Here is a 22,104-nt window from a genome sequence, read left to right on the forward strand (position 1 = left end):
CTGTCAAGGCTCAGAATAATTTAAAGTTCCAAGAGCTTTAGGTTTGATTTAACAAAGCTTGAATAATAATAATAAATAATATTATTAATCTCAAAATCCTGGGCTCAAGTGATCCTCCTGCCTCAGGCTCCCAAAGTTTTGGGATTACAGGCGTGACCCACCATGCCCAGCTGAATTATTTAATTTCACACTTACAAAGGACACAGCTCAAGAATAGCCAAATGGAAGAGATACATAGGATCTCTATGTGTGGAGGGTAGAGGTGTGGATGCCATGCCTTCTGCCACCTTCCCAGCACCTACACCCATTTATCAACCTGGAGGCTCTTCAAAACCCCTTGTTTAGGGGTTTTTATGGAGGTTCCATTATGTAGGCATGATTGATTAAATCACTGGCCATTGCTGATTGAACTCAATCTCCAGCACCCCTCTGGAGGCTGGAAGGTGGGGCTGAAAGTTCCAATCCTCTAATCATGCCTTGTTCTCCCTGGTGACCAGCCACTTCCTGAAGCTATCTAGGCTACCCCCATAGCGCTCCCAGGCCCCCAGTGGGGAATCATCTCTTTAGCATACAAACACTCATCACTCAAGAGATTCCAAGGGTTTTAGGGGCTCTGTGCCAGGAACCCTGGGCAGAGACAAAATATTTATTTTTTATTATACTACGAGGGTTAAGGGAGACATCAAGGTGGACTTCAGGACTGGTATCCTGCCCTGGACCCAGCCTCGGGCTAGTGGCCCTCCCAGCACCTGCCTGGCTACAAGGGTCCCTAAATGGATACAGGAGTATCTTCCTCCTTTCCTTTCTTTCTCCAGGAGATTGTGACTGCTTTAAGCTGTGGCAAGAACATTGTGCCCGTCATTGATGGCTTCGAGTGGCCTGAGCCCCAGGTCCTGCCTGAGGACATGCAGGCTGTGCTTACCTTCAACGGCATTAAGTGAGCCCCGGGGCCCTGGGACCAGGGGGGTAGGGTACAGATCACCATGACAGGCAGTGTGTGGGCGAACAGCTGACTAGCAGCTCCCTCTGCCCAGCTGTCTGACCCACATGGCTCCTGTGCCCACAGGTGGTCCCACGAATACCAGGAGGCCACCATTGAGAAGATCATCCGCTTCCTACAGGGCCGCTCCTCCCGGGACTCATCTGCAGGCTCTGACACCAGTTTGGAGGGTGCTGCACCCATGGGTCCGACCTAACCAGTCGCCAGTTCCCAGCCCTGCCGTGACTTCCACTTCCATCGTCCTTTCTGGAGGAACAGCTCCTCAAACTGGCCTCCCTGGGCTGAGACAACCTGGGCTCTTCTTAGCAAATGGCTCTCCCTCTCCCTGTCCCCCACCCTCATGGCCCACCTCCAACCCACTTTCCTCAGTATCTGGAGAGGGAAGGGAAGTCAGACTTGGGCTCGGGAGGTTAGAACTCCCCCATGCCCTGCCATTGGGTTGTCTGTCTCTGTCATAGGGAGGGTCCCTGCTCAGTTCTGGAGACATTGGAGTTGGGGTGGGGGTGGTTCTGCATTCCCTTCTGCTCTGATAGCAGCCAGTTTGAGGATGAAGGAAGGCAGCCTCAGACAGGAATTAAGGCAATGCCCAGGCAGGCCTGGGCACTGTATTCTGAGCAAGGGCCTGGGCCCAAGAGCCAGCCAGGGATGAGTGCCATCATGGCTCTTCACTCAGACTGTGCCTGGCCCCTGCACTTACAACTTCCTGCCGCTCTGTGGCCTTGCCCTGTAATCACTCAGTGCCCTTAGCCAGCCTGACTAGGTCCCAGATCCCCTACAGCTTCCTTCAGTGTGGTATCTTTTGCCACATCCAGGGCGAGGGTTGAGGTAAATCGGCCCTCCCTCTGACTTCCTTGTGGCTGCAGCCAGCTTTGCTGCACTTGCTGGTGCACAGGAGCCTCCTGTTTGGGCCTGGGTCTGGGCATGGGGAAGCCGTGCCTCAAAGCCCACCTTACCCCATGTCTTGGTGCTGTGCCTCAGGCTCCTTCCTGGTCTGGCCCAGCTGGCTACCCCAGCCCCTCAGCTATCCAGGGCTACCCACCGCTTGCTCAGGGACCAGGCAGCCCCCATGGCAGTAAAAGCAGCCTGGACAGAACCTGCAGCTCTGTGGAAAGAGGCAAAGTCCTGAAAAGGCAAAAGGTTGTCACCTATGGCAGCTTCTCCAACTTTAACATGCATCCAAGTCACCTGGGAATGTTGTTAAAATCAGGAGATCTGGGGTGGGGCCTGAGACTCTGCGTTTCTTACAGATTCCCAGGTGAGCTGATGCTGGTGGTTAAGGGTAGCAAATCTCTAAAGCATGAAGCCCTCATGAATCTTTGCCATTTCCCACACACTCCGCTCCTTGGTCTCCAGTCGTCAGAGCAACTCTACCTGGTATTATCATCCCCATTTTACAGATAATGACCCTGAGGCTCAGAAAGGTTGAAGATAAGCCCAGTTTCCTGTCATTAGTGGCAGCCCCAGATCCAGACCTAGACCTCCTGGCACCCAGTCCACTGGCAGTGGAATTGCTCTCCTGAGAATCATTCTGAGGCTGGGCTATTGCTTCTCGCTTGCTTCAAAGAGTCTAGCAGCGGGGGATAGGATTTTGCAAAAAAAAAAGCTGACCCAGAGGCCATACTGAAATAACTGAGCAGGAATGTCCCATTGCCCCCTCCTCCACTGGGTTCAGAGGGCAAGAAAGTACCCTCCAATAAACCCAGGCTGCAGGCCACAGGGACTGCTGAAGGCTCTTCCCCAATGAGGGCCGGATGTTGACACCTTAAGGCTGGCTGCGCCCCCAGCCCCACTCTTGGCTGTGCTGGCCAGGCGACTCCTAGCTCTCGGCCACATCGTCAGAAAGTCAAAGTTCTCACTCCAGGTTTGGGGCTCCTTCCTTCCACTCCCCTCCCTGCCAGAGTCTGTCTTGGCCAGTCCCAGCCTCGATGCTTTGCTTTTGACCCCACCTGATCTTCCTTTCCTTGTGCAGCGCAAGTGCTCACTGGGGCCAGGGTGAGGGCATGGACATGACAAGCAGGGCAGCCTGGACACTGGCCTCACAGGACAGAGTCAACAACAATACAGTGTCTGAGTGTCTCCAGGGGATGATTTCTGGCTTCTTGTCTCCAATCAGTCCCACTCCCTCCTGAGGTCCCCATGGGCAGTCTTCAGAGAGGTTTCCTGCGTTTTCTTTCTGTTTGGTATACCCTCCACTGCTGTCCACAGCCCTGTGTGGCCTTCTGGTTGACCTCTGCCCGATCTTCTGTCTCTCTGGGGGAATCAGAGTCCAGCATCCAGCCCCAGACGGAACAGCTGAAGTCACAAGCCTCCCCTAAGCCAAGGCCAGTGTGCTCAGAGGTGACTGCCACCCGCACTAGGACAAACACAGCTCAGATCACCAGGTCAAGCACCTAGGCCTGGCTTCTCCTGAGATAGAGGACTCAGAAGTGGCCTTTCCTCCAAAGCCTGCTCAGACACAGGTCTGCAGGGCCAGGGTGTTCTGCCTGGCTGGGCTGCAGCTGCTACCCCTTGGTTGGGGCTGAGTCAGCCAGATCCTCCCCCCACTTCTCCCCAAGGGCCAAGAACTGCTCAGGGACATTAAAGGTCAAAAGTCCAGCCACACCCATTCATCCTTTCCCCAGGCCCATGAAGAGAGGCATCTTATTGTAGAATGTATGAGGAGGTGGGAAAGATCTCAGAGCATCACCTAAGTTTCCTAACTTGTCCATCCAAATGTGATTACCACGATTCAACAATTTGGGGCATCGCTGATCTAGCCCTTCCTAGTGGGGCTTGTTTAAGGTTGCACAGCGAGTCAGTAGAAGCCCTGGCTGGCCCCACTTGGTATCAGTCCACCAAGCAGCTCAGGGCTCCTGCCCAGCCCAGCAGCTTCTGTTGTCTGACATATGGCAGGCAGATTGGCAGCAGGAAAACAGAGGGCCCCAAAGCCCAAGGCACCAGAAGGTTTGTTTCAGTTTGCTGAAGCTGATTTATAATGATTGGCACTCTTCAGCCCAGGGAGTGGGTAGGCCATAGCCAAGGATCAATTCCCCAACCACAGTGAAGGCAGCGCTCCTCCTCCGGAGATCACCAGGCCCCTCTCACCTCCCTCCCTCCTTCCCAAGGCTGGCACTAACCAGGTACCACATTCATTGTTAAGGAGTGGCTGGTGACTGCTACACGTGTCAGGAACCTGCCTGGGACTGTGCAGTTTGGGCTGGAAGGAGAGATGCCAGCCCTTGTGCTGCCTCTGGTCCCTGAAGTGTCACCTCCATCAGGACCTCTCCTCTGGTCTGGGGAGTTATAAGTGATGGATGGCAGAAAGGAAGAACTGACTCCTGTCCTGAATAGCTCCCCTGCCACCTGTCCTGCAGTGGGCCTGTGTGGGTTATGATTCTAGATCCTAGTCAGAGGCTGGCTCAGCTATGGATGGGGTGGTGCCTTGGTCTGTCTTGACCACCTCGTCCAAAGAGAGCACGCCCTTACAAAGGAGCTGCTGGTGCTGCTGTGGGCTGGGCTCCAGCTGTAGACCTTCAGTTGTTCGGTGTTCACTTTGCTCCTCTTGCCCTCTGTCTTCTGGTCCAGGCAGATCAGGGGCTCTGGGGAAACTGCTGGAACTCAGGGTGAGGAACAGCCTTTTCCAGCATCCTGTGAGAGACCAGAGAGAGGGTTTGGATTTCACATGGGGTACCTTCAAGGCCTGTCTGGAGAAGTGATGCAGGATTTACTTGGGTGGGCTGGTCCAGGTAGCTCTCCTGAACCTCCTTCCCCAAGCTGAGAAGCTAAGAGCTGGAGGACAATGTCCAGGGACATGGCTCTGGAAAATAACTTTTCTTTTTTTTTTAAGAGACAGGGTCTTGCTCTGTTGTCCAGGCTAGAGGGCAGTGACACAATCATAGCTGACTGTACCCTTGAACTCCTGGGCTCAAGTGATCCTCCTGCCTCAGCCTCCTTAGTAGCTGGGACTACCGGTGCATACCACCATGCCTGGCTGATTTTTAAAATTTTTTATACAGACAAGGTCTTGCTGTGTTGTCCAGGCTGATCTTGAATTCTTGGACTCAAGTGGTCCTCCTGCCTCAGCCTGCCACAGGATCAGGATTACAGGCAGGAGCCCCCACGCCCAGCCATGAAATATAATTCTTAATATCATACAGGAAAAAGTTCAACTAGCTGACAAAGCTCTCTGGCCTTCCCTTTAACACAGTTCTGTTGCCATAGTTCCATCTATAAAATGGGAATGGAGGGAAATAGGGGAACCGGGAGAGAGAACACAGCCTTGCCAAGTAGCAATGTTAGCCTGATCCTTCCTCCACCTAGCTTGCCACCTTGCCCTTGGAAAATGGCTCCTGGAGGATTAGGCAGCCATGTGCAAGGAGAGGGGCAACCTGGGACAAGACACCCAGAGGGGGAGGATTCCAGGAATGAAGCTACCATTTCTGGTTGGGAGGAGGGCACTTTTATGAGAAAGGGCTCCATTATGAGCATGGGTCAGGGACCTGCATTACCCAATCAGAACGGCCGGGATGAGCAGGAGGCCAGCTCCCAGGAGGAAGGGGAACCCCTTCATAAAGTTCAGAGTGGCTGGGTAGAGTGAGTTGAAGATGCCGGAGGCCGTCAGCATGGCCAGGTTATTCACACAGGCCACAGCAGAAAAGAGAGCACCTGTGAAGAAATAAATACCATACTCCGGAGTCCGAAAGGGCCATGTTCAAATTCTGGCACCACCACCTCAGAGCTGTGTGACCGGAAGCAGTCACTTAACCTGCGTCTCCCCTTCCTCACCAGTAAATCCTGCTACATCATGTACTGTGACGAGGATTCAATAAGGTTGTATGTGGACAGCAGCTGGCACAGAGGGGCTACTAAATAAATGGCTGCTGTTAAATCCACACTAAAAGTACATGTGATCTGACAGAACCCAGCACATGAAAAAAAAAAGTACATGTGATATTGTCTGATGAAAGCTTGATGGAAATGGCTTTTTTCTGGTTTATCCTTTTTGGAATCATCTGTTTGGGATTAACTGCAGGTCTGATCAGTTCCAATATTCGTAGCTGTGTCACCACTGAATAGCTTTTTATCCTTTGGGTTCCTGTTCCTCCTTCTGCTAAATAAGGATAATGCCTATTTCCTAGATTGTCAGCAACATTAAGTTCACATGGAAATCACCCATCACTGGGCCTGGCCCCCTGGAAGTAGCTAGTTAGTAAGGGCTGTTCTTTTCTCGTGTTTCCCTGACATCTCTGGGCACAAAGAAAGTGCTGGGAAAAAAAGTTTAGGTGAATGAATGAAGGCACATGGATTCTGGGGACACCAGAACCCACAGTGGGCTCTGTATGGCACCAGGGTCTCTGTCTTCATCAGATCCTCATTCCAGGACAGATGGAGAAAGATGAATGTTTCCCGACTGGGGCATGAAGACCCAGAGGCTGGAGAAGCTGTTCTGTGTAGATACACCAGGAGAACCCACAGTTTACAAAATGTGCAACAACCCAACAGAGGTTGAGATTAAATTCTGTCACATCTAGAGGGGCCTGTGATGTCATCAAGAGCAAACCACTCACATCACAGATGAAGAAACAGGCCTATGGCAGGGCTCGGACTAAAACCCAGATCCTGAGACCAGCTGCTTTGAAACACAGACGTGAGTTTGCATCCTAGCTCCACCATTTACTAAGTAACCTTGGGTGAGCCGATTTAACCCCCTGGGCCTCTGTTTCTTCATCTGTCAACTGTGGAAAATGAAACCCATGTCACAAGGTTGTTCACTTCTGGGCTTGTACACGCTGACCCCAGAGAAACAGGGAACTCTGGCATCATCACACCCATCTTACAGACGGAAAAGCTGAGGTCTGCAGACAGTAAATCCTCTGCTCTGGTTATCCAGAAAGAACATCATTGTGCTCTGCTGACTGCAAATCCCAACTCTGAGGTTTGAAAATCCAAGGCGGCATGATCCTCTGCCCGTCGTGGGCAATTTCACAGAAGTGTGTTTGTCTTGGCCACTTACTTCTCCAGGGTGAGAGGCGGGAAGGCAAGCTGTTCCCCCAGCCATGGCTGCCCATCAGCCCGTTTCGGGCAGCACTGGGCATGAGGAACCAGATACAGGTGGGTCCTGACACTCACCCTGCTCTGTCTCTCTCACCAGCTTGGAGAGTTTAGCCCGGATGACAGGTGTGATGACTAATGACAAGAAGAGCAACCCATATCCTGTGGAGAAATAAACACTCATCAGGAAAATAGGGCTGGGGAGAGGGGTGTCCAAGGGAAAGGCAGCAGATCTCCTATCCATACCCTATATGGCGCTTAGGTTAGACCCAGGAAGAACTTCCTTGATGGTGAGGGTGGGGAGACAGTAGTCAAGGAGGAAGGGAGACTGCCCTTGTCTGGGCTTGGCCACCGTCTAGCTCTCATGAATGCTAATTCCCACTGATTGCTTTCTTGTCTGAACCTCTTGTGGTCACAGCAGACATCACCCATTCATTTGGCACTTAGTAGGGATATGGCAGGGCACAGAAAACAAGCATGAACTTTGGAGTCAGCCCTGAATTCAAAACCTGATGCCATTACATACTATCTGTGTGGCCTGGGGTACTTAACCTCTCTGAGCCTGACTCTGTGTATGAGGAAGATAATAAGGCCTTCATCACAGGATGGTTCTGAGTCATAGGAGGCTGAATAATGGTGCCCAATGGAATCAGGTTCATAGCCCTGGAACCTGTAAATACTACCTTATTTGGAAAATGGGTCTATGCAGGTGTGATGAAGTTAAGCCTCCTGAGAGAGTGGGGTTATCCTGGATTAGCAGGCTGGGCCCTAAATGCCATCACACATCTTTATAAGAGGAAAGCAGATGGAGATTTGGCACCAACAGAATGGAGAAGGCACAAAGAGGAGGAGAGGCAATGTGAGCACAGAGGCAGAGACTGGTGATGGCCGCCCCAAGCCAAGGAATGCCAGCAGCCCCAGAAGCTGAAAGAAAAGAGAAACACGTTCTCTCCTGGCGCCTTGCAAGGGAGCACTGCCTGCTGACTCCTTCCGTTCAGCCCAGTGGTACTGACTTTGGACTTCTGGCCTCCAGAACTGTGAGAGAATATATTTCTGTTGTGTTAAGCCCCCAAGTTTGTGGTATTTCATTACAGCAATCTCAGGGAACCAATACATAAGGTAAAAAGGTAACATCTATGAAGAGTACGACATAGGGACACAGCAAATGTGAGTTCCTTTTCCCTTTGCATTCAGTTACTTACAGGCTTCCTGTTTTCTTCATAACCATTTCTCTCCCTGTGTGATTGTTGACTCCTCAGCAAAACTGCAAACTCCTACAGGACAGTGGATCCTCCAAAGAAGGTATACGATGAGGCACCCAAGGCCCCTACCAGTGTCAAGCCCCTCAAATCCCACTCTGTTGAGACCTCCCCCTGACCCAGAGCAATGACAGCATCTTCATCATCTCTGCCTCCCCCAGGGCCATCAGCAGGAGGGAAAGGCTCCCTTCTGCTTAATTGTCAGACAAGCAGTTGAGTTAAGAAATCTGTGATTATTGTATTGTTGACTATACACAGCACGTTTTAGGGCTCTATCAAAATAAATCTGTCCCTTTAAAAAAAGTTAACTAAAGCTGGGCACGGTGGCTCATGCCTGTAATCCCAACACTTTGGGAGGCTAAGACAGGCAGATCCTTGAGCTCAGGAGTTAGAGACCAGGACTGGGCAACATGATGAGGATCTCATCTCTATAAAAAAATACAAAAATTAGCAAGGTGTGGTAATGTGCGCCAGTGGTACCAGCTACTAGAGAGGCCAGGTTGGGAGAATCACTTGGGCCCAGGGGATGAGGTTGCAGTGAGCCATGATCATGCCACTGCACTCTAGCCTGGGTGACAAAGTGAGACCCTGTCTCTAAATAAACCAATCAAATAAAAATTTTAAAAAGTTAACTTCCCCATTTACTGGCCTGTTGACCCTCTCCTACCAAAAAAAGAAAGGGAGGAAGTAAGGAGGGAAAGGACAAGGAGGAAGAGGAGAAGAGGAACTGAAACAGGAATTTCTTATCTGTGGTCTGAGAAGACAGGTTTTTTAAAAACCCAAAGAAGCTGACCAAGGGTATTTGATTCTTATCAGAGAAGTGAGTACCAAGGCATTAATGGCATGGACTTTGTTTAAGAACATATGAATAGGCTGTGGGAGGCCAAGGGGTAAAGCAATTAGTGTATGAGCCACACTTTTGTCTTTTGCTCTAGATTACTAACAATATTAATGGTTGATAATGGTGGATTAATTACTTTAGCTACTGAAGGTCTGTATTTTCCATGTATCAAAAATGGCATTTTTGAAGGATTTCTTAGTTGTCTGTCCTCCGGTGCAGGCATAACAATGTTTCCAAAGACACAGGAATGAACCACATCTGGGGACAGTGAGTGGCTGGCCCCTGGTTCTTACCCAGTGCCTCTGGGACAAGCTGTCCCTGAGCCCACACACTTTACCTGTGAACATGAGAGGCGTGATGGTGGCAAAGGCAAAGACCACCATCCCCAGGATGTTGAAGGCCAGGCCGATCTCAGCCACCCAGGCATCGGCCAGGCAGTGCTGCAGGAGCTTCAGGACCAGCAGGCTGGTGAGGTAGGGGAGATGCTGAGCTGCAGAACCATAGCCGATTAGTTTGGAGTCCCAGCAGAGGGGTGTGCTCAGTTCATACAGGGTCAAGATGTCCTGGGCCCCAAAGTGCACAGTGATCACCACGAAGATGGCCAGTGAGTACAGGGCTAAATGCTTCCTGGACTTCTCTGGGGCTGGAGCCACATAGAGCTGGACAATGGATCGGTGGTGACGGAACGTGAAGAGCCGGGTGGACTTTGGCTCCTTTAAGGTCTCACCAAAGCAGAAAGCTGCATAGAGTGTCATGGCTATCAGCAAGGCTAAGGCCAGCCAGAAGGGGTTGGCATAACCCTGGGCCCGGAGCCAGTGGCCCCCGAGGAGGCTTGCCAGCATCCCAGCCACCCCAATGCTGGCTTCCAGCAGGGCCATCCGGAAGGTGCGGCTGCGGCTGGAGCTGACATCTGCCACGGACGCAAAGCTAGCAGCCAGAAGGCCACCGAAGTCGCCAAGGAGGGCACAAAGGATGCGACCCAACACGAAGTAGCCAACGTGGAGCTGTAGCTGCACCACAAAGACGGACACTAGGGCCTGGAGCAGCAGGCCCAGCGAGGCCAGCACTAGCAGCGGGCGGCGGCCCACACCGTCGCTCCAAGCTCCCAGCAGGGTGGACGAGAAGAGCCCCACCAGGAAGCCGCCCACGTTCATGTAGAGGGTCCAGTGGGAAGTAAGGGTCTCCACTTCCTGTAGGGGCACAATGACCAGGGTGCGGTTCCTCACTCTGGGTTGCCCAATCCCCAAATCCTCGCCATCCCGGGAGCTACAGGGGATGAGGACTTTCTTTGGAGCCCTAAACCTCAGAGAATCTTAGCACAACTTTCAGAATCTGCCAGTGAAGAGGGGGAAGGACATGGACCAAGGCCCCATTCCCTTTCCTTTCCCCCGCTTTTGTTAACCTGCAAGGCCAGGCTTTAGCTCAACTTTTCGCATTCCCCACGCTGAGGTTCTGGGTCAGGCCGCTTTGCTCTGATCCCGCCCACCATCCAAAATGCACCCTCCCTCCAGTTACCCGCTACTACCATTATGCAGGCCCCACCCCTCCGCTGCCGCCACGCTCCAGCCCAGGGCCTTCTCCCTGCCAGGCTCCTCGCCGCCCCGCTACCTGCATGGTGGGGTCCGCGCTGCGGTTGCTGCAGCCCCCCCTTTGGCGGGTGCCATTGTAGCCGAGGTCGGCACTGAAGCGGTGCCACAGATACTGCGTGGTGAGCGGGCCCTGCAGGACCAAGGCAAAGTTGGCCAGGAAGACCAGCGGCTCTACCGGGCCCCGGCACAGCACAGCAGCCGCGGGACGGGCGCGGGGCTTGTCCGGGGGACTCGCGCTCCCCTCCATGTGTGTGCGCAGCGGGGCTGTTGCCAGGCGGCCGGCGGGGCGCGCGCGCGACTGGCTGCCTGGGACTGGCGACGTGTGGCGCGGGGCTTGCGCTCTCTGCGCCTGCGCCCGGCGTCCCTCCTTAAATGTCCGGCGGGGAGGGGCCTGGGACCTGAGGCCACCGGACTCTCGCGGGGGTGCACCTGGCTGGGCGTGGGCCGGCGAGGGCCCCGGCACCCCCAGCCCGCGGGATGACCTCACCTGTGAAGTGTGCATAGACAGCGCCCTGCAGCCCTCCCTCCCGGCCCAGACACACCACAAATAACAAGAATATCAATAATTAACATGTATTGACCACTTACTATGTGCTGAGCACGGTATTAAACCCTTTTTGTGCGTTGGTCTCCCGATAACTCTACAGGCTAGCCAATATTAACCTTCGCTATCTACCGATGAGGAAACCAGGTCATCGGGTACTCAAGGCAGAGCTGGAAGTGCACATGACTCCTGATGCTGCTGATGTTCTGCGCTGTAACAGAGAGGCATCTGGAGAGGATCGGAGTGCGGCTGAACCCAGCTGCCTGGATTGGAACACCTAGGCTCTGCCACTACCTTGGGCATGCCACTTACCACCCGAGCCTGTTTTTTCATCTGTAAAATGAAGTTGCTAACAAAACTTGTCTCGAAAAGTTGTGGAAAAACAGTGTCTGGTATATTCAAAGTGCTCTTACTGGTATTAACAGACTGTCACGTCTGGGAGTGGTGACTCACAGCTGTAATCCCAGCACTTTGAGAGGCTGAGGCTCATGGATCACTTGAGCTCAGGAGTTCGAGACCAACCTGGGCAACATGGTAAAACCCTGTCTCTACAAAAAATACACAAAAATTAGCCGGGAGTAGTAGCGGATGCCTGTAGTCCCAGCTACTCGGGAGGCTGAGGTGGGAGGATCGATTGAGCCCAGGAGGCAGAGGTTGCAGTGAGCTGAGATCTCGCCACTGCACTCCAGCCTGGGTGACAGAGCAAGACCCTGTCTCAAAAAATATAAAAATAAAAATAAAATAAAATAAAATAAAAACTGTCACTTGCTCCATTCCTGCCCTAGGATCTTTTCCTGAGAAACTAGTCTTGTTTCTGGGGTAAGGCAGGGCCTAGCTCTGCAGTTCCCTTAGAGGAGAAGATGGAGGAGGGCCTGGGAGGCCCTTGGGTGTGAACGTGTGCTCCTGGGTGGCTCCCATTATAGGAATTAGGCCAGAAGGCAGTCACCTGCTCTGCTGCTGAGGTCAGACCCTGTCTGGGCCTCTGTTTTATTGCCTGTAAAAAGGAACAGCATTACTTGCCTTACTCCCCTATCTTTCATTCATTCACCTCATTTACTGAGTGCCCCTTACGTGCCAGGCACTGTGCTGGGGGACTCCAGGACCACAACAGTAAAGGAAATAGACAAAGCCCTCACCAGGCCCATTAGTTTCTAGAATGGTGGGAGAGGGAAAATAATCAAAGAATCCTACTAATTGATATAAAATTCCAACCGTGGAAAATAGTTTCGAACTCCAAGGGTGCTAATTCAGGGGCTGGGGGTGGGAGGAGCAGAATCACGAAAGGCCACCTTCCCTGAGAACAGAGCAGCTGAGTGGTTTTCTGGAGGCAGGTCCTGACAGGCCTGATTCTTTGGAGGATGGATGGCTGCATTTCTGGCCACTGTAACTGTGCCTGGGCTTGTTGGAGCTTGTTAGCTACCCCACCTCCCGTGAGCCAGGAGTCTGAGACTCAGGATAAGTAGGTGCTGGCTAGATACTAGCCAACTGAATAACCTCCCCCTGCAAGCTGCCCCCCACCTGTGGTCCCCTAGAGAGAGGAAATTCCACATTAAACATTCAAGCCTCTAGATTGGCTCCCCTCTACTCCCACTACTTCCAACTCCTCCCTACCACTTACACAAAAGTTTGGCCCAGTTAGGTCAGCTGCAGTGAGGGAGGGGTACTTGGCTAAATCCTTGGAATCATTTCTTAGAGAAAGAACTAAGATTAGGAGAGGCCAAGGTCCCTCATCAGGGAATGGGACAGGGTGTGGCTCACCCAGAGCCAGAGCCTGCAGTACCCACTAGGGTAGAGGTCTTTTCTAACTCCTTGAAAACAACTGCAATCAGGTCACTGGCCTGCTCGAAACCATCCTGTGCTTTCCATTTCACTCAGTGACAGCCAAGTCCTTTTGAGGGCCCTAAGGCCAACTACCTCTTCTCTGTCCCTCTTCCCTGCTCTGTCCTCCTCACTCCCTGCGCTCCAGCCTTGCTGGCCTCCTGCCTTAGGGCCCTTACACTTGCCGTTCCTTCTACCTAGAATGCTCTTCTCCTAGATATCCACCTGGTCAGCTCCCTCACTTCCTTCAAGTCTCTGCTAAAATGTCACCTGACCCTCCTATATAAGCAACTTCCCTCCTTTCTTGTCTCCTGGCACTCCTTAATCCTTTATCCTGTTTCATTTTTTTCCTTAGTATTTATCATCATCTGAATTATAACTTTCTAGTTGCTGTTAGGCAGGAATCTAGACCCAACATGGCGGCGTTACCCGGCGTAGCAGGCCTTTTGTTAAAGACTCCCTTCACAATTGTACGCACCCACAGACTTACATGTGTCAGAGTTCCGGCTGGGCAGTCACACTCCCCCATGACCTGCAGCTCACCTGCATTCCACAAGTTCGTAAACAGCAGTTTCGGTTGACAGTTTCCAAAGACCCCTTCCTCATGACCCTTACTCAACTCCTGCCCTAGTAGTTTCAAGACCCCCTAGGCCCTGTTTGCACAACCAGCTTCCCTACCTCTCAGGCTATAAGAAGCCCCTACCCTCCTCCCTCAGCGTGACTTCCTTGGCCCACGCCTTTGGACCCAGGAACCTCGCCCGCAAGCCCTAATAAAAGGCTATTCTTACTGCCATTTGCCTTGTGTCTTCGTTCCCGGTTCGGCTCCAGCCTCAGTTTACCTTTACAGTTTCTTTGTTGTCTATCTCTCTTTACTAGAGGCTGTCATGCACGTCCGTGTGAAGAGATCACCAAACAGGCTTTGTGTGAGCAATAAAGCTTTTTAATCACCTGGGTGCAAGCAGGCTGAGTCCGAAAAGAGATTCAGCAAAGGGAGATAAGTGTGGGGCCGTTTTATAGGATTTGGGTAGGTAAAGGAAAATTACAGTCAAAGGGGGGTTGTTCTCTGGTGGGCAGGAGTGGGTGTCACAAGGTGCTCAGTGGGGGAGCTTTTTGAGCCAGGATGAGCCAGGAAAAGGAATTTCACAAGATAATATCATTGGTTAAGGCAAGGACCGGCCATTTTCACTTCTTTTGTGGTGGAATGTCATCGGTTAAGGCGAGGCAGGGCATTTGCACTTCTTTTGTGATTCTTCAGTTACTTCAGGCCAGATGGGCCTATATGTGCAAGTCACAGGGGATGCGATGGCTTGGCTTGGGCTCAGAGGCCTGACATTCCTGTCTTCTTATATTAATAAGAAAAATAAAACAAAATAGTGTTGAAGTGTTGGGGCGGCGAAAATTTTTTGGTGGTGTGGAGAGAGAATGGGCGCTGTTTCTCAGGGCTGCTTCAAGCGGGATTAGGGGCGACGTGGGAACCTAGAGTGGGAGAGATTAAGCTGAAGGAAGATTTTGTGGTAAGGGGTGATATTGTGGGGTCGTTAGAAGAAACATTTGTCATATTGAATGACATACAAAACGGCCTGGATGCGGTTTTGTATGAATTGAAAAACTAAACGGAAGACACAAGGTAAGAGAAGGAGAAAAAACAGGTATTGAAGGACTAAGAATTGGGAGGACTCTAGGACATCTAATTAGAGAGTGCCCAAGGAGGTTCAGCATAGCCTTGCCAGCAAAGATTATTTATTTACTTTAAGAGGGAATTTAGAGTGGTGGTTTGGGATAGCACTAGGAGATATCAGCTGTGATGGCTTGGAGAAACAGTGTAAACCGGCAGTGTAAACATGAGCAGGGCATTTATGAGTAGTTGAGAATAGGTGAATAGGAGTATGACTAGACAGAAGACAGTAGGGATGAAAGTTTTTGGGGTGCAGTCTAAGTTGGTCTGGTGTCTGGAATGAGACTGGGACCTAAGCGAGTGTCCACACAGGAGCTCAAATGGGCTGGAACCTGTAGCATTCCGAGGACAGGCCTGAATTCTGAGAAAGGAGAGTGGTAAAAGTATTGTCTAGTCCTTCTTAAGTTGGTGACTGAGCTTGGTGAGGTGTGTTTTTAAAAGACTATTAGTCTGTTCTACCTTTCCTGAAGATTGAGGACGGTAAAGGATATAAAGGTTTCACTGAATACTAAGAGCCTGAGAAACTTATCAGACTGTATAGAGGTAGGAAGGCCAAACCGAGGAATTATGTCTGAAATGACCGCAGTGGCTTTCTCAAACCCCATGGGAAAGGCCTCTACCCATTCAGTGAAAGTGTCTACCCAGACTAAGAGATATTTTAGTTTTCTGACTCGGGGCATGTGAGTAAAGTCAATTTGCCAGTCCTGGGCAGGGGCAAATCCCCGAGCTTGATGTGTAGGAAAGGGAGGGGGCCTGAACAATCCCTGAGGGGTAGTAGAATAGCAGATGGAACACTGAGAAGTGATCTCCTTGAGGATAGATTTCTAGGATGGAAAGGAAATGAGAGGTTCTAAGAGACCTTCTAGTGGCTTGTAACTTAGATGGAAGAGGTTATGAAATGACGACAGAATAGAATGGGCCTGTGAGGCTGGAAGGAGATATTTTCCTTGGTCAAAGAACCATTGGCCTTGTGTGGGAAGAGATTGATAGGTGGAAGTTTCAGTGGGGGAGTAGGTGGAAGTGGCCGAGGTGAAGGAGGAAAACTGCCTTGAGGGATAGAAGTTGGAATGCTAGCTGCTTTTTTAGCTAACTTATCAGCATAAGCATTCTCCTGAGCATTGGTTGGGTGAAGAAAATAGATTTTGGAAGTTATGAGAACTGTAGAGAGTTGAGCACAGTTTGTGATTTTTAGGACCTCTAACAGTATTAAAGCAGTGGCAGCCGCTGCGTGCAGACATGAGGGCTCAGCTAAAACAGTAACGTCATTTGGACAGAAAGGCTATAGGACGCGGTCCCAGCTCTTGTGTAAGAATTCTGACCGCACTAACCATGCCTAGGAAGGAAAGGAGTTGTTTTGTAGAAGGGATTGGGGTTTGGGAGATTAGCCGGACACGATCAGCAGGGAGAGTAAGTGTGTATTTATGAGAATTATGCCGAGATAGGTAACAGATGAGGAAGAAATTTGGGCTTGACTGAAGTAATGGGGGCTGTCCGTGAGGCCTTGCAGCAGTACAGCCTAGGTAATTTGCTGAGCCTGATGGGTGTCAGGGTCAGTCTAAGTGAAAGCAAAGAGAGGCTGGGATGAAGGATGTGAAGGAATAGTAAAGAAAGTATGTTTGAGATCCAGAACAGAATAATGGGTTGTGGAGGGAGGTATTGAGGATAGGAGAGAATATGGGTTTGGCACTACGGGGTGGATAGGCAAGACAGTTTGGTTGATAAGGTGCAGATCTTGAACTAACATGTAAGCCTTGTCTGTTTTAGGACAGGTAAAATGGGGGAATTGTAAGGGGAGTTTACAGGCTTTAAAAGGCCATGCTGTAGCAAGCAAGTGATAACAGACTTTAATCCTTTTAAAGCGTGCTACGGGGTGGGATATTGGCGTTGAGTGGGGTGGGGTAAGGGTGATTGGGTTTAATGAGATGGTAAGGGGTGCATGATCAGTTGCCAAGGAGAAGTATCCTATACTTGTGGGTTAAGGTGGGGAGAGATACAAGAGGAGGATGCGAAGGAGGCTTTGAGCTGGGGGAAAAGGCAGCAATGAGGTGTGGCTGTAGCCTAGGAATACTCAGGGAAGCAGATAATTTAGTTAAAATGTCTTGACCTAATAAGGGAGTTGGGCAGGTGGGGATAACTAAAAAGGAGTGGATGAAAGAATGTTGTCCAAGTTGGCACCAGAGTGGGGAGTTTTAAGAGGTTTAGCAGCCTGGCCGTCAATACTCACAACAGTTATGGAGGCAAGGAAAACAGGCCCTTGAAAAGAAGGTAATGTGGAGTGAGTAGCCTCCGTATTGATTAAGAAGGGGACAGAGGTACCTTCCACTGTAAGAGTTACCCAAAGCATCTGTGATGGTCCAGGAGGCTTCCGAGGCGATGGGGCAGCATCAGTTTTCAGCCGCTAAGCCGAGTTCTGGAAAGGAGCCAGTCAGAGAGCCTTGGGCCAGAGTTCCAGGGGCTCTGAGAGTGGCTGCCGGGCGAGTTGGACAGTCCGATTTCCGGTGGGGTCCTGCACAGATGGGACACGGCTTACGAGGAATCCCGGGCTACGGGCATTCCTTGGCCCAATGGCCAGATTTCCAGCACTTGTAGCAAGCTCCTGGGGGAGGAGGTTCTGGAGGAACCCCGGGCAGCTAAGGTTCAGGCATTCGGAGTTGTGTGCTGGAGATGTGGGTGGGGTTTGTTTCACAGTGGAGGCAAGGAATTGCAACTCAGAAATAAGTTGCTACTTGGCTGCCTCTACTCTATTATTGTACACCTTGAAGGCGAGATTCATTAAGTTCTGTTGTGGGGTTTGAGGGCCAGAATTTAATTTGGGGGGTTTATTTAATGTTGGCAGCAGATTGGGTAATAAAATAAAATGCATATTAAGAATAAGACGGCCTTCTGACCTTTCAGGGTCTAGCACTGAAAAGCGTCTCAGGGTTGCTGCTAAACAGGCCATGAACTGGGCTAAAGTTTTTCATATTTGATGAAAAAGAGCCTAAATGCTAACTGATTTGGAAGAGGTCAGATAAAGAAAAAGGTACATTAACCTTGACTATGCCTTTTGCTCTAGCCAATTTTTTAAGAGGAAATTGCTGGGCAGGTAGGGGAGGCCTAGTCTTGGAACTAAACTGTAAGCCAGACTGGGTGTGAGGAGGGGAGGTGATAAAAGGATTACAGGGTGGGGGAACAGAGGCTGAGGAAAATTGGGACCTAGCTTGGCCTGGCGAGGAGGGGAGAGGTCGGATTGGTCTGTAGAAAAGGAAGATTAGAAAGACTCAACAACGCTTGGGGTTGGGACGGAGGGGACAGGCGGGAGGGAAAGAAGGAAGATTTGGGATGAGTTGCATTGGGAACAGAGACTGAGGAGGGACCAATGCGTAAAAGAATGACTGGACGTCAGGCACCTCAGACCGTTTGCCCACTTTACGACAAGAATTATTTAGATCTTGTAGGATGGAAAAATCGAAAGTGCCATTTTCTGGCTATTTGGAACTACTGTTGAGTTTGTATTGGAGTCAAGCGGCATTGTAGAAGAAAATAAGGTATTTAGGTTTTAGATCAGGTGTGAGTTGAAGAGGTTTTAAGTTCTTGAGAACACAGGCTACAGAGAAGGAAGAATGGAGGGTGGAAGGTTGCCCATGGTGAAGGAGGCAAGCCCAGAGAGAAGAGAGAGTAGAGACACAGAGAGGAGTTTGGGGGTTCTTGCCCTCCAGAAAAGCAGGAAAGGGATTGGGGAGCAGAAATAAGGTATTGGGGTGCAAAAATAAGAGGGGGCCCAAAAATAAAAGGTCGGGGTTCTTGCCCCTCCCCCAGAAAAGCAGAGAAGGGATAGAAACAGGGAGAGAAGGGGTCAGGGTGCTTGCCCCTCCCCCAGAAAAGCAGAGCTTGCCGCTAAGGGTGAAGGACCAAGGCAGGCATCCCTGCGGCGTGGTCAGACACCTCTGAAACGTGGGTGAGTAATCAGAGAGGCGACCCTGCAATGATTAAACACCAAGGGAAGGCTTCCTTCCCCAGTCCGTGACCGGTGCCAGAGTTTTGGGTCCACGGATAAAACATGTCTCCTTTGTCTCTACCAGAAAATGAAAGGAATTGAAATTAAGAGAAGGGAGAGATTGAAGGGTGGCGCCAAGATTGAAAGGAGAAAGAAGTCGAGCAATAGTGAGAGAGGTTGGAGAAGAAAGTAAAAAGAGGCTGCTTACCCGATTTAATATTGGTGAGATGTTCCTTGGACTGGTTGGTCTTAGGACTAAAGGTTGTAAGTGGATCTTTCTCACGGAGCAAAGAGTAGGAACACACTTTGATCTCCCAAGGGAGATCCCCTGATCCAAGTCACGGCACCAAAATGTCATGCGCGTCCATGTGAAGAGACCACCAAACAGGCTTTGTGTGAGCAATAAAGCTTTTTAATCACCTGGGTGCAGGTGGGTTGAGTCCTTCCCAAAAGAGAGTCAGCGAAGGGAGATAAGGGTGGGGCCATTTTTTTTTTTTTTTTTTTTTTTTTTTTTTTTTTTTGAGACGGAGTCTCACTGTGTCTCCCAGGCTGGAGTGCAGTGGCGCGATCTCGGCTCACTGCAAGCTCCGCCCCCCGGGTTCACGCCATTCTCCCGCCTCAGCCTCCCAAGTAGCTGGGACTACAGGCGCCCGCTACCGCGCCCGGCTAGTTTTTTGTATTTTAGTAGAGACGGGGTTTCACCATGTTAGCCAGGATAGTCTCGATCTCCTGACCTTGTGATCCACCCGCCTCGGCCTCCCAAAGTGCTGGGATTACAGGCTTGAGCCACCGCGCCCGGCGGGTGGGGCCATTTTATAGGATTTGGGTAGGGAAAGGAAAATTACAGTCAAAGGGGGGTTGTTCTCTGGTGGGCAGGAGTGGGGGGTCACAAGGTGCTCAGTGGGGGAGCTTTTTGAGCCAGGATGAGCCAGGAAAAGGAATTTCACAAGATAATATCATCGGTTAAGGCAAGGACCGGCCATTTTCACTCCTTTTGTGGTGGAATGTCATCGGTTAAGGTGAGGCAGGGCATTTGCACTTCTTTTGTGATTCTTCAGTTACTTCAGGCCAGATGGGCTTATATGTGCAAGTCACAGGGGCTGCGATGGCTTGGCTTGGGCTCAGAGGCCTGACAGAGGTCATGATGGCAGGGACTTTGTTTTCATCAGTACCATATCCCCAGCACCTAGAATAGTGCCTGGCATGTGGTAGATGCTCAAAAGACGATCATTGAATGAACTCCTCTCAGTCTCAAGGAGAGGAGATTCCGCAGTTGGAGTGCCAGAGCATGTAGAGAGGGTTGCCCATGTTGAGCCGCACTGTGGAGTCCAGAGCCCAAGAATCTACACTTAGAAGGAAGCTGAGAAATCCCATCTCCACCCATCCAACCGTTTAAAAGACAAGGAAACAGGTCCAGAGGGACCTCAGAGAGAGCTAAAAAGTCCTGCCTGTCAAATTTCTACCGGAAAGAGGAAGCTATCACAAAGGAAAAGATCTGTAGACTTATTTCCATCAGAACATAAAGCCTTAATTCAAAGGCAAATGATGAACAAAGTAGAACAAAATCTTTCTTTTAAAATACGACCGGGCACAGTGGCTCACGCCTGTAATCCCAGCACTTTGGGAGGCCAAGGCAGGTGGATCACCTGAGGTCAGGAGTTCGAGACCAGCCTCAACATGGAGAAATCCCATCTCTACTAAAAATACAAAATTAGCCGGGCGTGGTGGTACATTCCTGTAATCCCAGCTACTTGGGAGGCTAAGGCAGGAGAATTGCTTGAACCCGGCAGGTGGAGGTTGTGGTGAGCTGAGATAGAGCCATTGCCTTCCAGCCTGGGCAACAAAAGCGAAACTCCATCTCAAAAAATAAAATAAAATAAAATAAAATAAAATAAAATAAAATAAGACAAAGGGTTACTATTTTAACTATATGTGATAATAACCTGAAGATCCCTCCCTCAATAAACAGATGAAAACTAAGCACCGAGAGGTTGTAACATAGAACATGCATGTGAGACACACAAATGAGCTCTTCTCTAGCTTCCAAATAGTGAGAAAAACACTGTGCCTTTGATCTTGTTCTTTGCCGCCAACACATTAGCAATGATTTTGTTTAACATGAGAATGCTCAAAGCTGGTAAGGCTACAGTGAAACAAACACTGCTGAAGGCGTGTAAATACACCCTTTCGGGAAAAAATTTGGTAGCCTTTAATCAAGACCCTTGAAGTCTCTAATTCTAAATGTAAGTCTCTATCCAAAGGAAATACTCTCAAGTACAGAAAAAAAGCCTTTTGTGCTAAGATATTCTCCATAAAGTTATATTGACAAGAGTAAAAAAAAAAAAAAAGATAAACAACTTACGTGTCCAACGGTAGCGAACTGGCTGAGTAAATTATAGTCTATCCACTCCATGAATATGAGCCATTAAAATGATATGTTCAAAGAGATTATAATAATACAGAAAACTGCTTACATAATCATTTGTATGTAGAAAAAACAGAGAGCTTGTTTATGTGGTTGGTCATAGGCATAGGAAAGAATTGCACTGAGTAAAGACTGGAAACCATGGCACCAATGTATTAACAGAAGTTCTCTCCGCGTGGTAGGGTTAGGGAAGATTTTCTTTTCTTCTGTTTAAAATGTTTTCAACCCTTCTGATATAAACAAATATAAACACATGTTTTAATCATGGAAAATGTAAAAATTTTAAAAATCTGATGATACTCCTCTCCTTCAAATGTATTCTGGCTTGATTGCCAAACATCAGCTTCATGCTCCTTGGTGTTCTGGAGACATCACTAGGAGCTGACTTTTATTGAACCAGGCAGCACCATACTGAGGGCATTATATACATTATCTTACTGAATCCTGACTACAACCTTATGAGCTAGGTATTACAATTTTTTTTTTTTTTTTTTTTTTTTTGAGATGGAGTTTCCCTCTTGTTGCCCAGTCTGGAGTGCAATGGCATGATCTTAGCTCACTGCAATCTCTGCCTCCCGGGTTCAAGCGATTCTCCTGCCTCAGCCTCCCGAGTAGCTGGGATTACAGGCATGTGCTGGGACACCTGGCTAATTTTGTATTTTTAGTAGAGACAGAGTTTCACCAGGTTGGTCAGGATGGTGTTGAACTCCTGACCTCAAGTGATCCGCCCACCTCGGCCTCCCAAAGTGCTGGGATTACAGGTGTGAGCTACCAAGCCCGGCCAGGTATTACTATTGTACAGATGATGTAACTACAGCTTAGAGAGATGAAGGGAAATGGTTTTTCTCACTCTGGGTACAGGTTTTCTTTTCCTTACACCTACCTGTTCTAGTGCTTTCTGTTATCCTAAGCCTTAGTATGTGTTAGTCTCTTTGCCAGTAATACCC

The 22,104-nt window shown here is 50.0% G+C and overlaps 2 protein-coding genes across 3 annotated transcripts in view; one reads left to right on the forward strand and one right to left on the reverse strand.

The window, feature by feature from the left end:
- SARM1 (sterile alpha and TIR motif containing 1) overlaps window positions 1-3,080 on the forward strand; it is a 28,656-nt gene extending 25,576 nt beyond the window's left edge. Inside the window, exons 8-9 of the mRNA XM_025361363.1 lie at window positions 816-937; window positions 1,067-3,080. Coding sequence (XP_025217148.1) covers window positions 816-937; window positions 1,067-1,196 — 252 coding nt within the window. The 3' untranslated portion in view covers window positions 1,197-3,080. The remainder of the gene's footprint in view (window positions 1-815; window positions 938-1,066) is intronic.
- On the reverse strand, window positions 594-11,058 carry SLC46A1 (solute carrier family 46 member 1). Of its 2 annotated transcripts, XM_025361366.1 has the most exons (5): window positions 10,739-11,058; window positions 9,468-10,320; window positions 7,109-7,192; window positions 5,488-5,644; window positions 594-4,627 (listed from the first exon to the last, which is right to left on the reverse strand). In XM_025361366.1, the coding sequence occupies exons 1-5, from the start codon at window positions 10,964-10,966 to the stop codon at window positions 4,570-4,572; spliced, it is 1,380 nt and encodes a 459-aa protein (XP_025217151.1). In that variant the 5' UTR covers window positions 10,967-11,058; the 3' UTR covers window positions 594-4,569. The 2 variants fall into 2 exon arrangements, with proteins under 2 accessions (XP_025217151.1, XP_025217152.1); XM_025361367.1 differs by lacking the exon at window positions 7,109-7,192 and having other exon boundaries at window positions 628-4,627.
- Between the last annotated feature and the right edge of the window lie 11,046 nt (window positions 11,059-22,104).

This window comes from Theropithecus gelada, chromosome 16 (assembly GCF_003255815.1).
Source record: "Theropithecus gelada isolate Dixy chromosome 16, Tgel_1.0, whole genome shotgun sequence".
Taxonomy (NCBI): Eukaryota; Metazoa; Chordata; class Mammalia; order Primates; family Cercopithecidae; genus Theropithecus; species Theropithecus gelada.

Coding starts and splice junctions, on each gene's coding strand:
- SLC46A1 (XM_025361366.1), bottom strand. CDS start 10,966: ATGGAGGGGAGCGCGAGTCCCCCGGACAAGCCCCGCGCCCGTCCCGCG. Junction 10,321..10,738: donor GCGCGGACCCCACCATGCAG/GTAGCGGGGCGG, acceptor GTGCCCCTACAG/GAAGTGGAGACCCTTACTTC. Junction 4,628..5,487: donor ATCCCGGCCGTTCTGATTGG/GTAATGCAGGTC, acceptor GGTCTCTCACAG/GATGCTGGAAAAGGCTGTTC.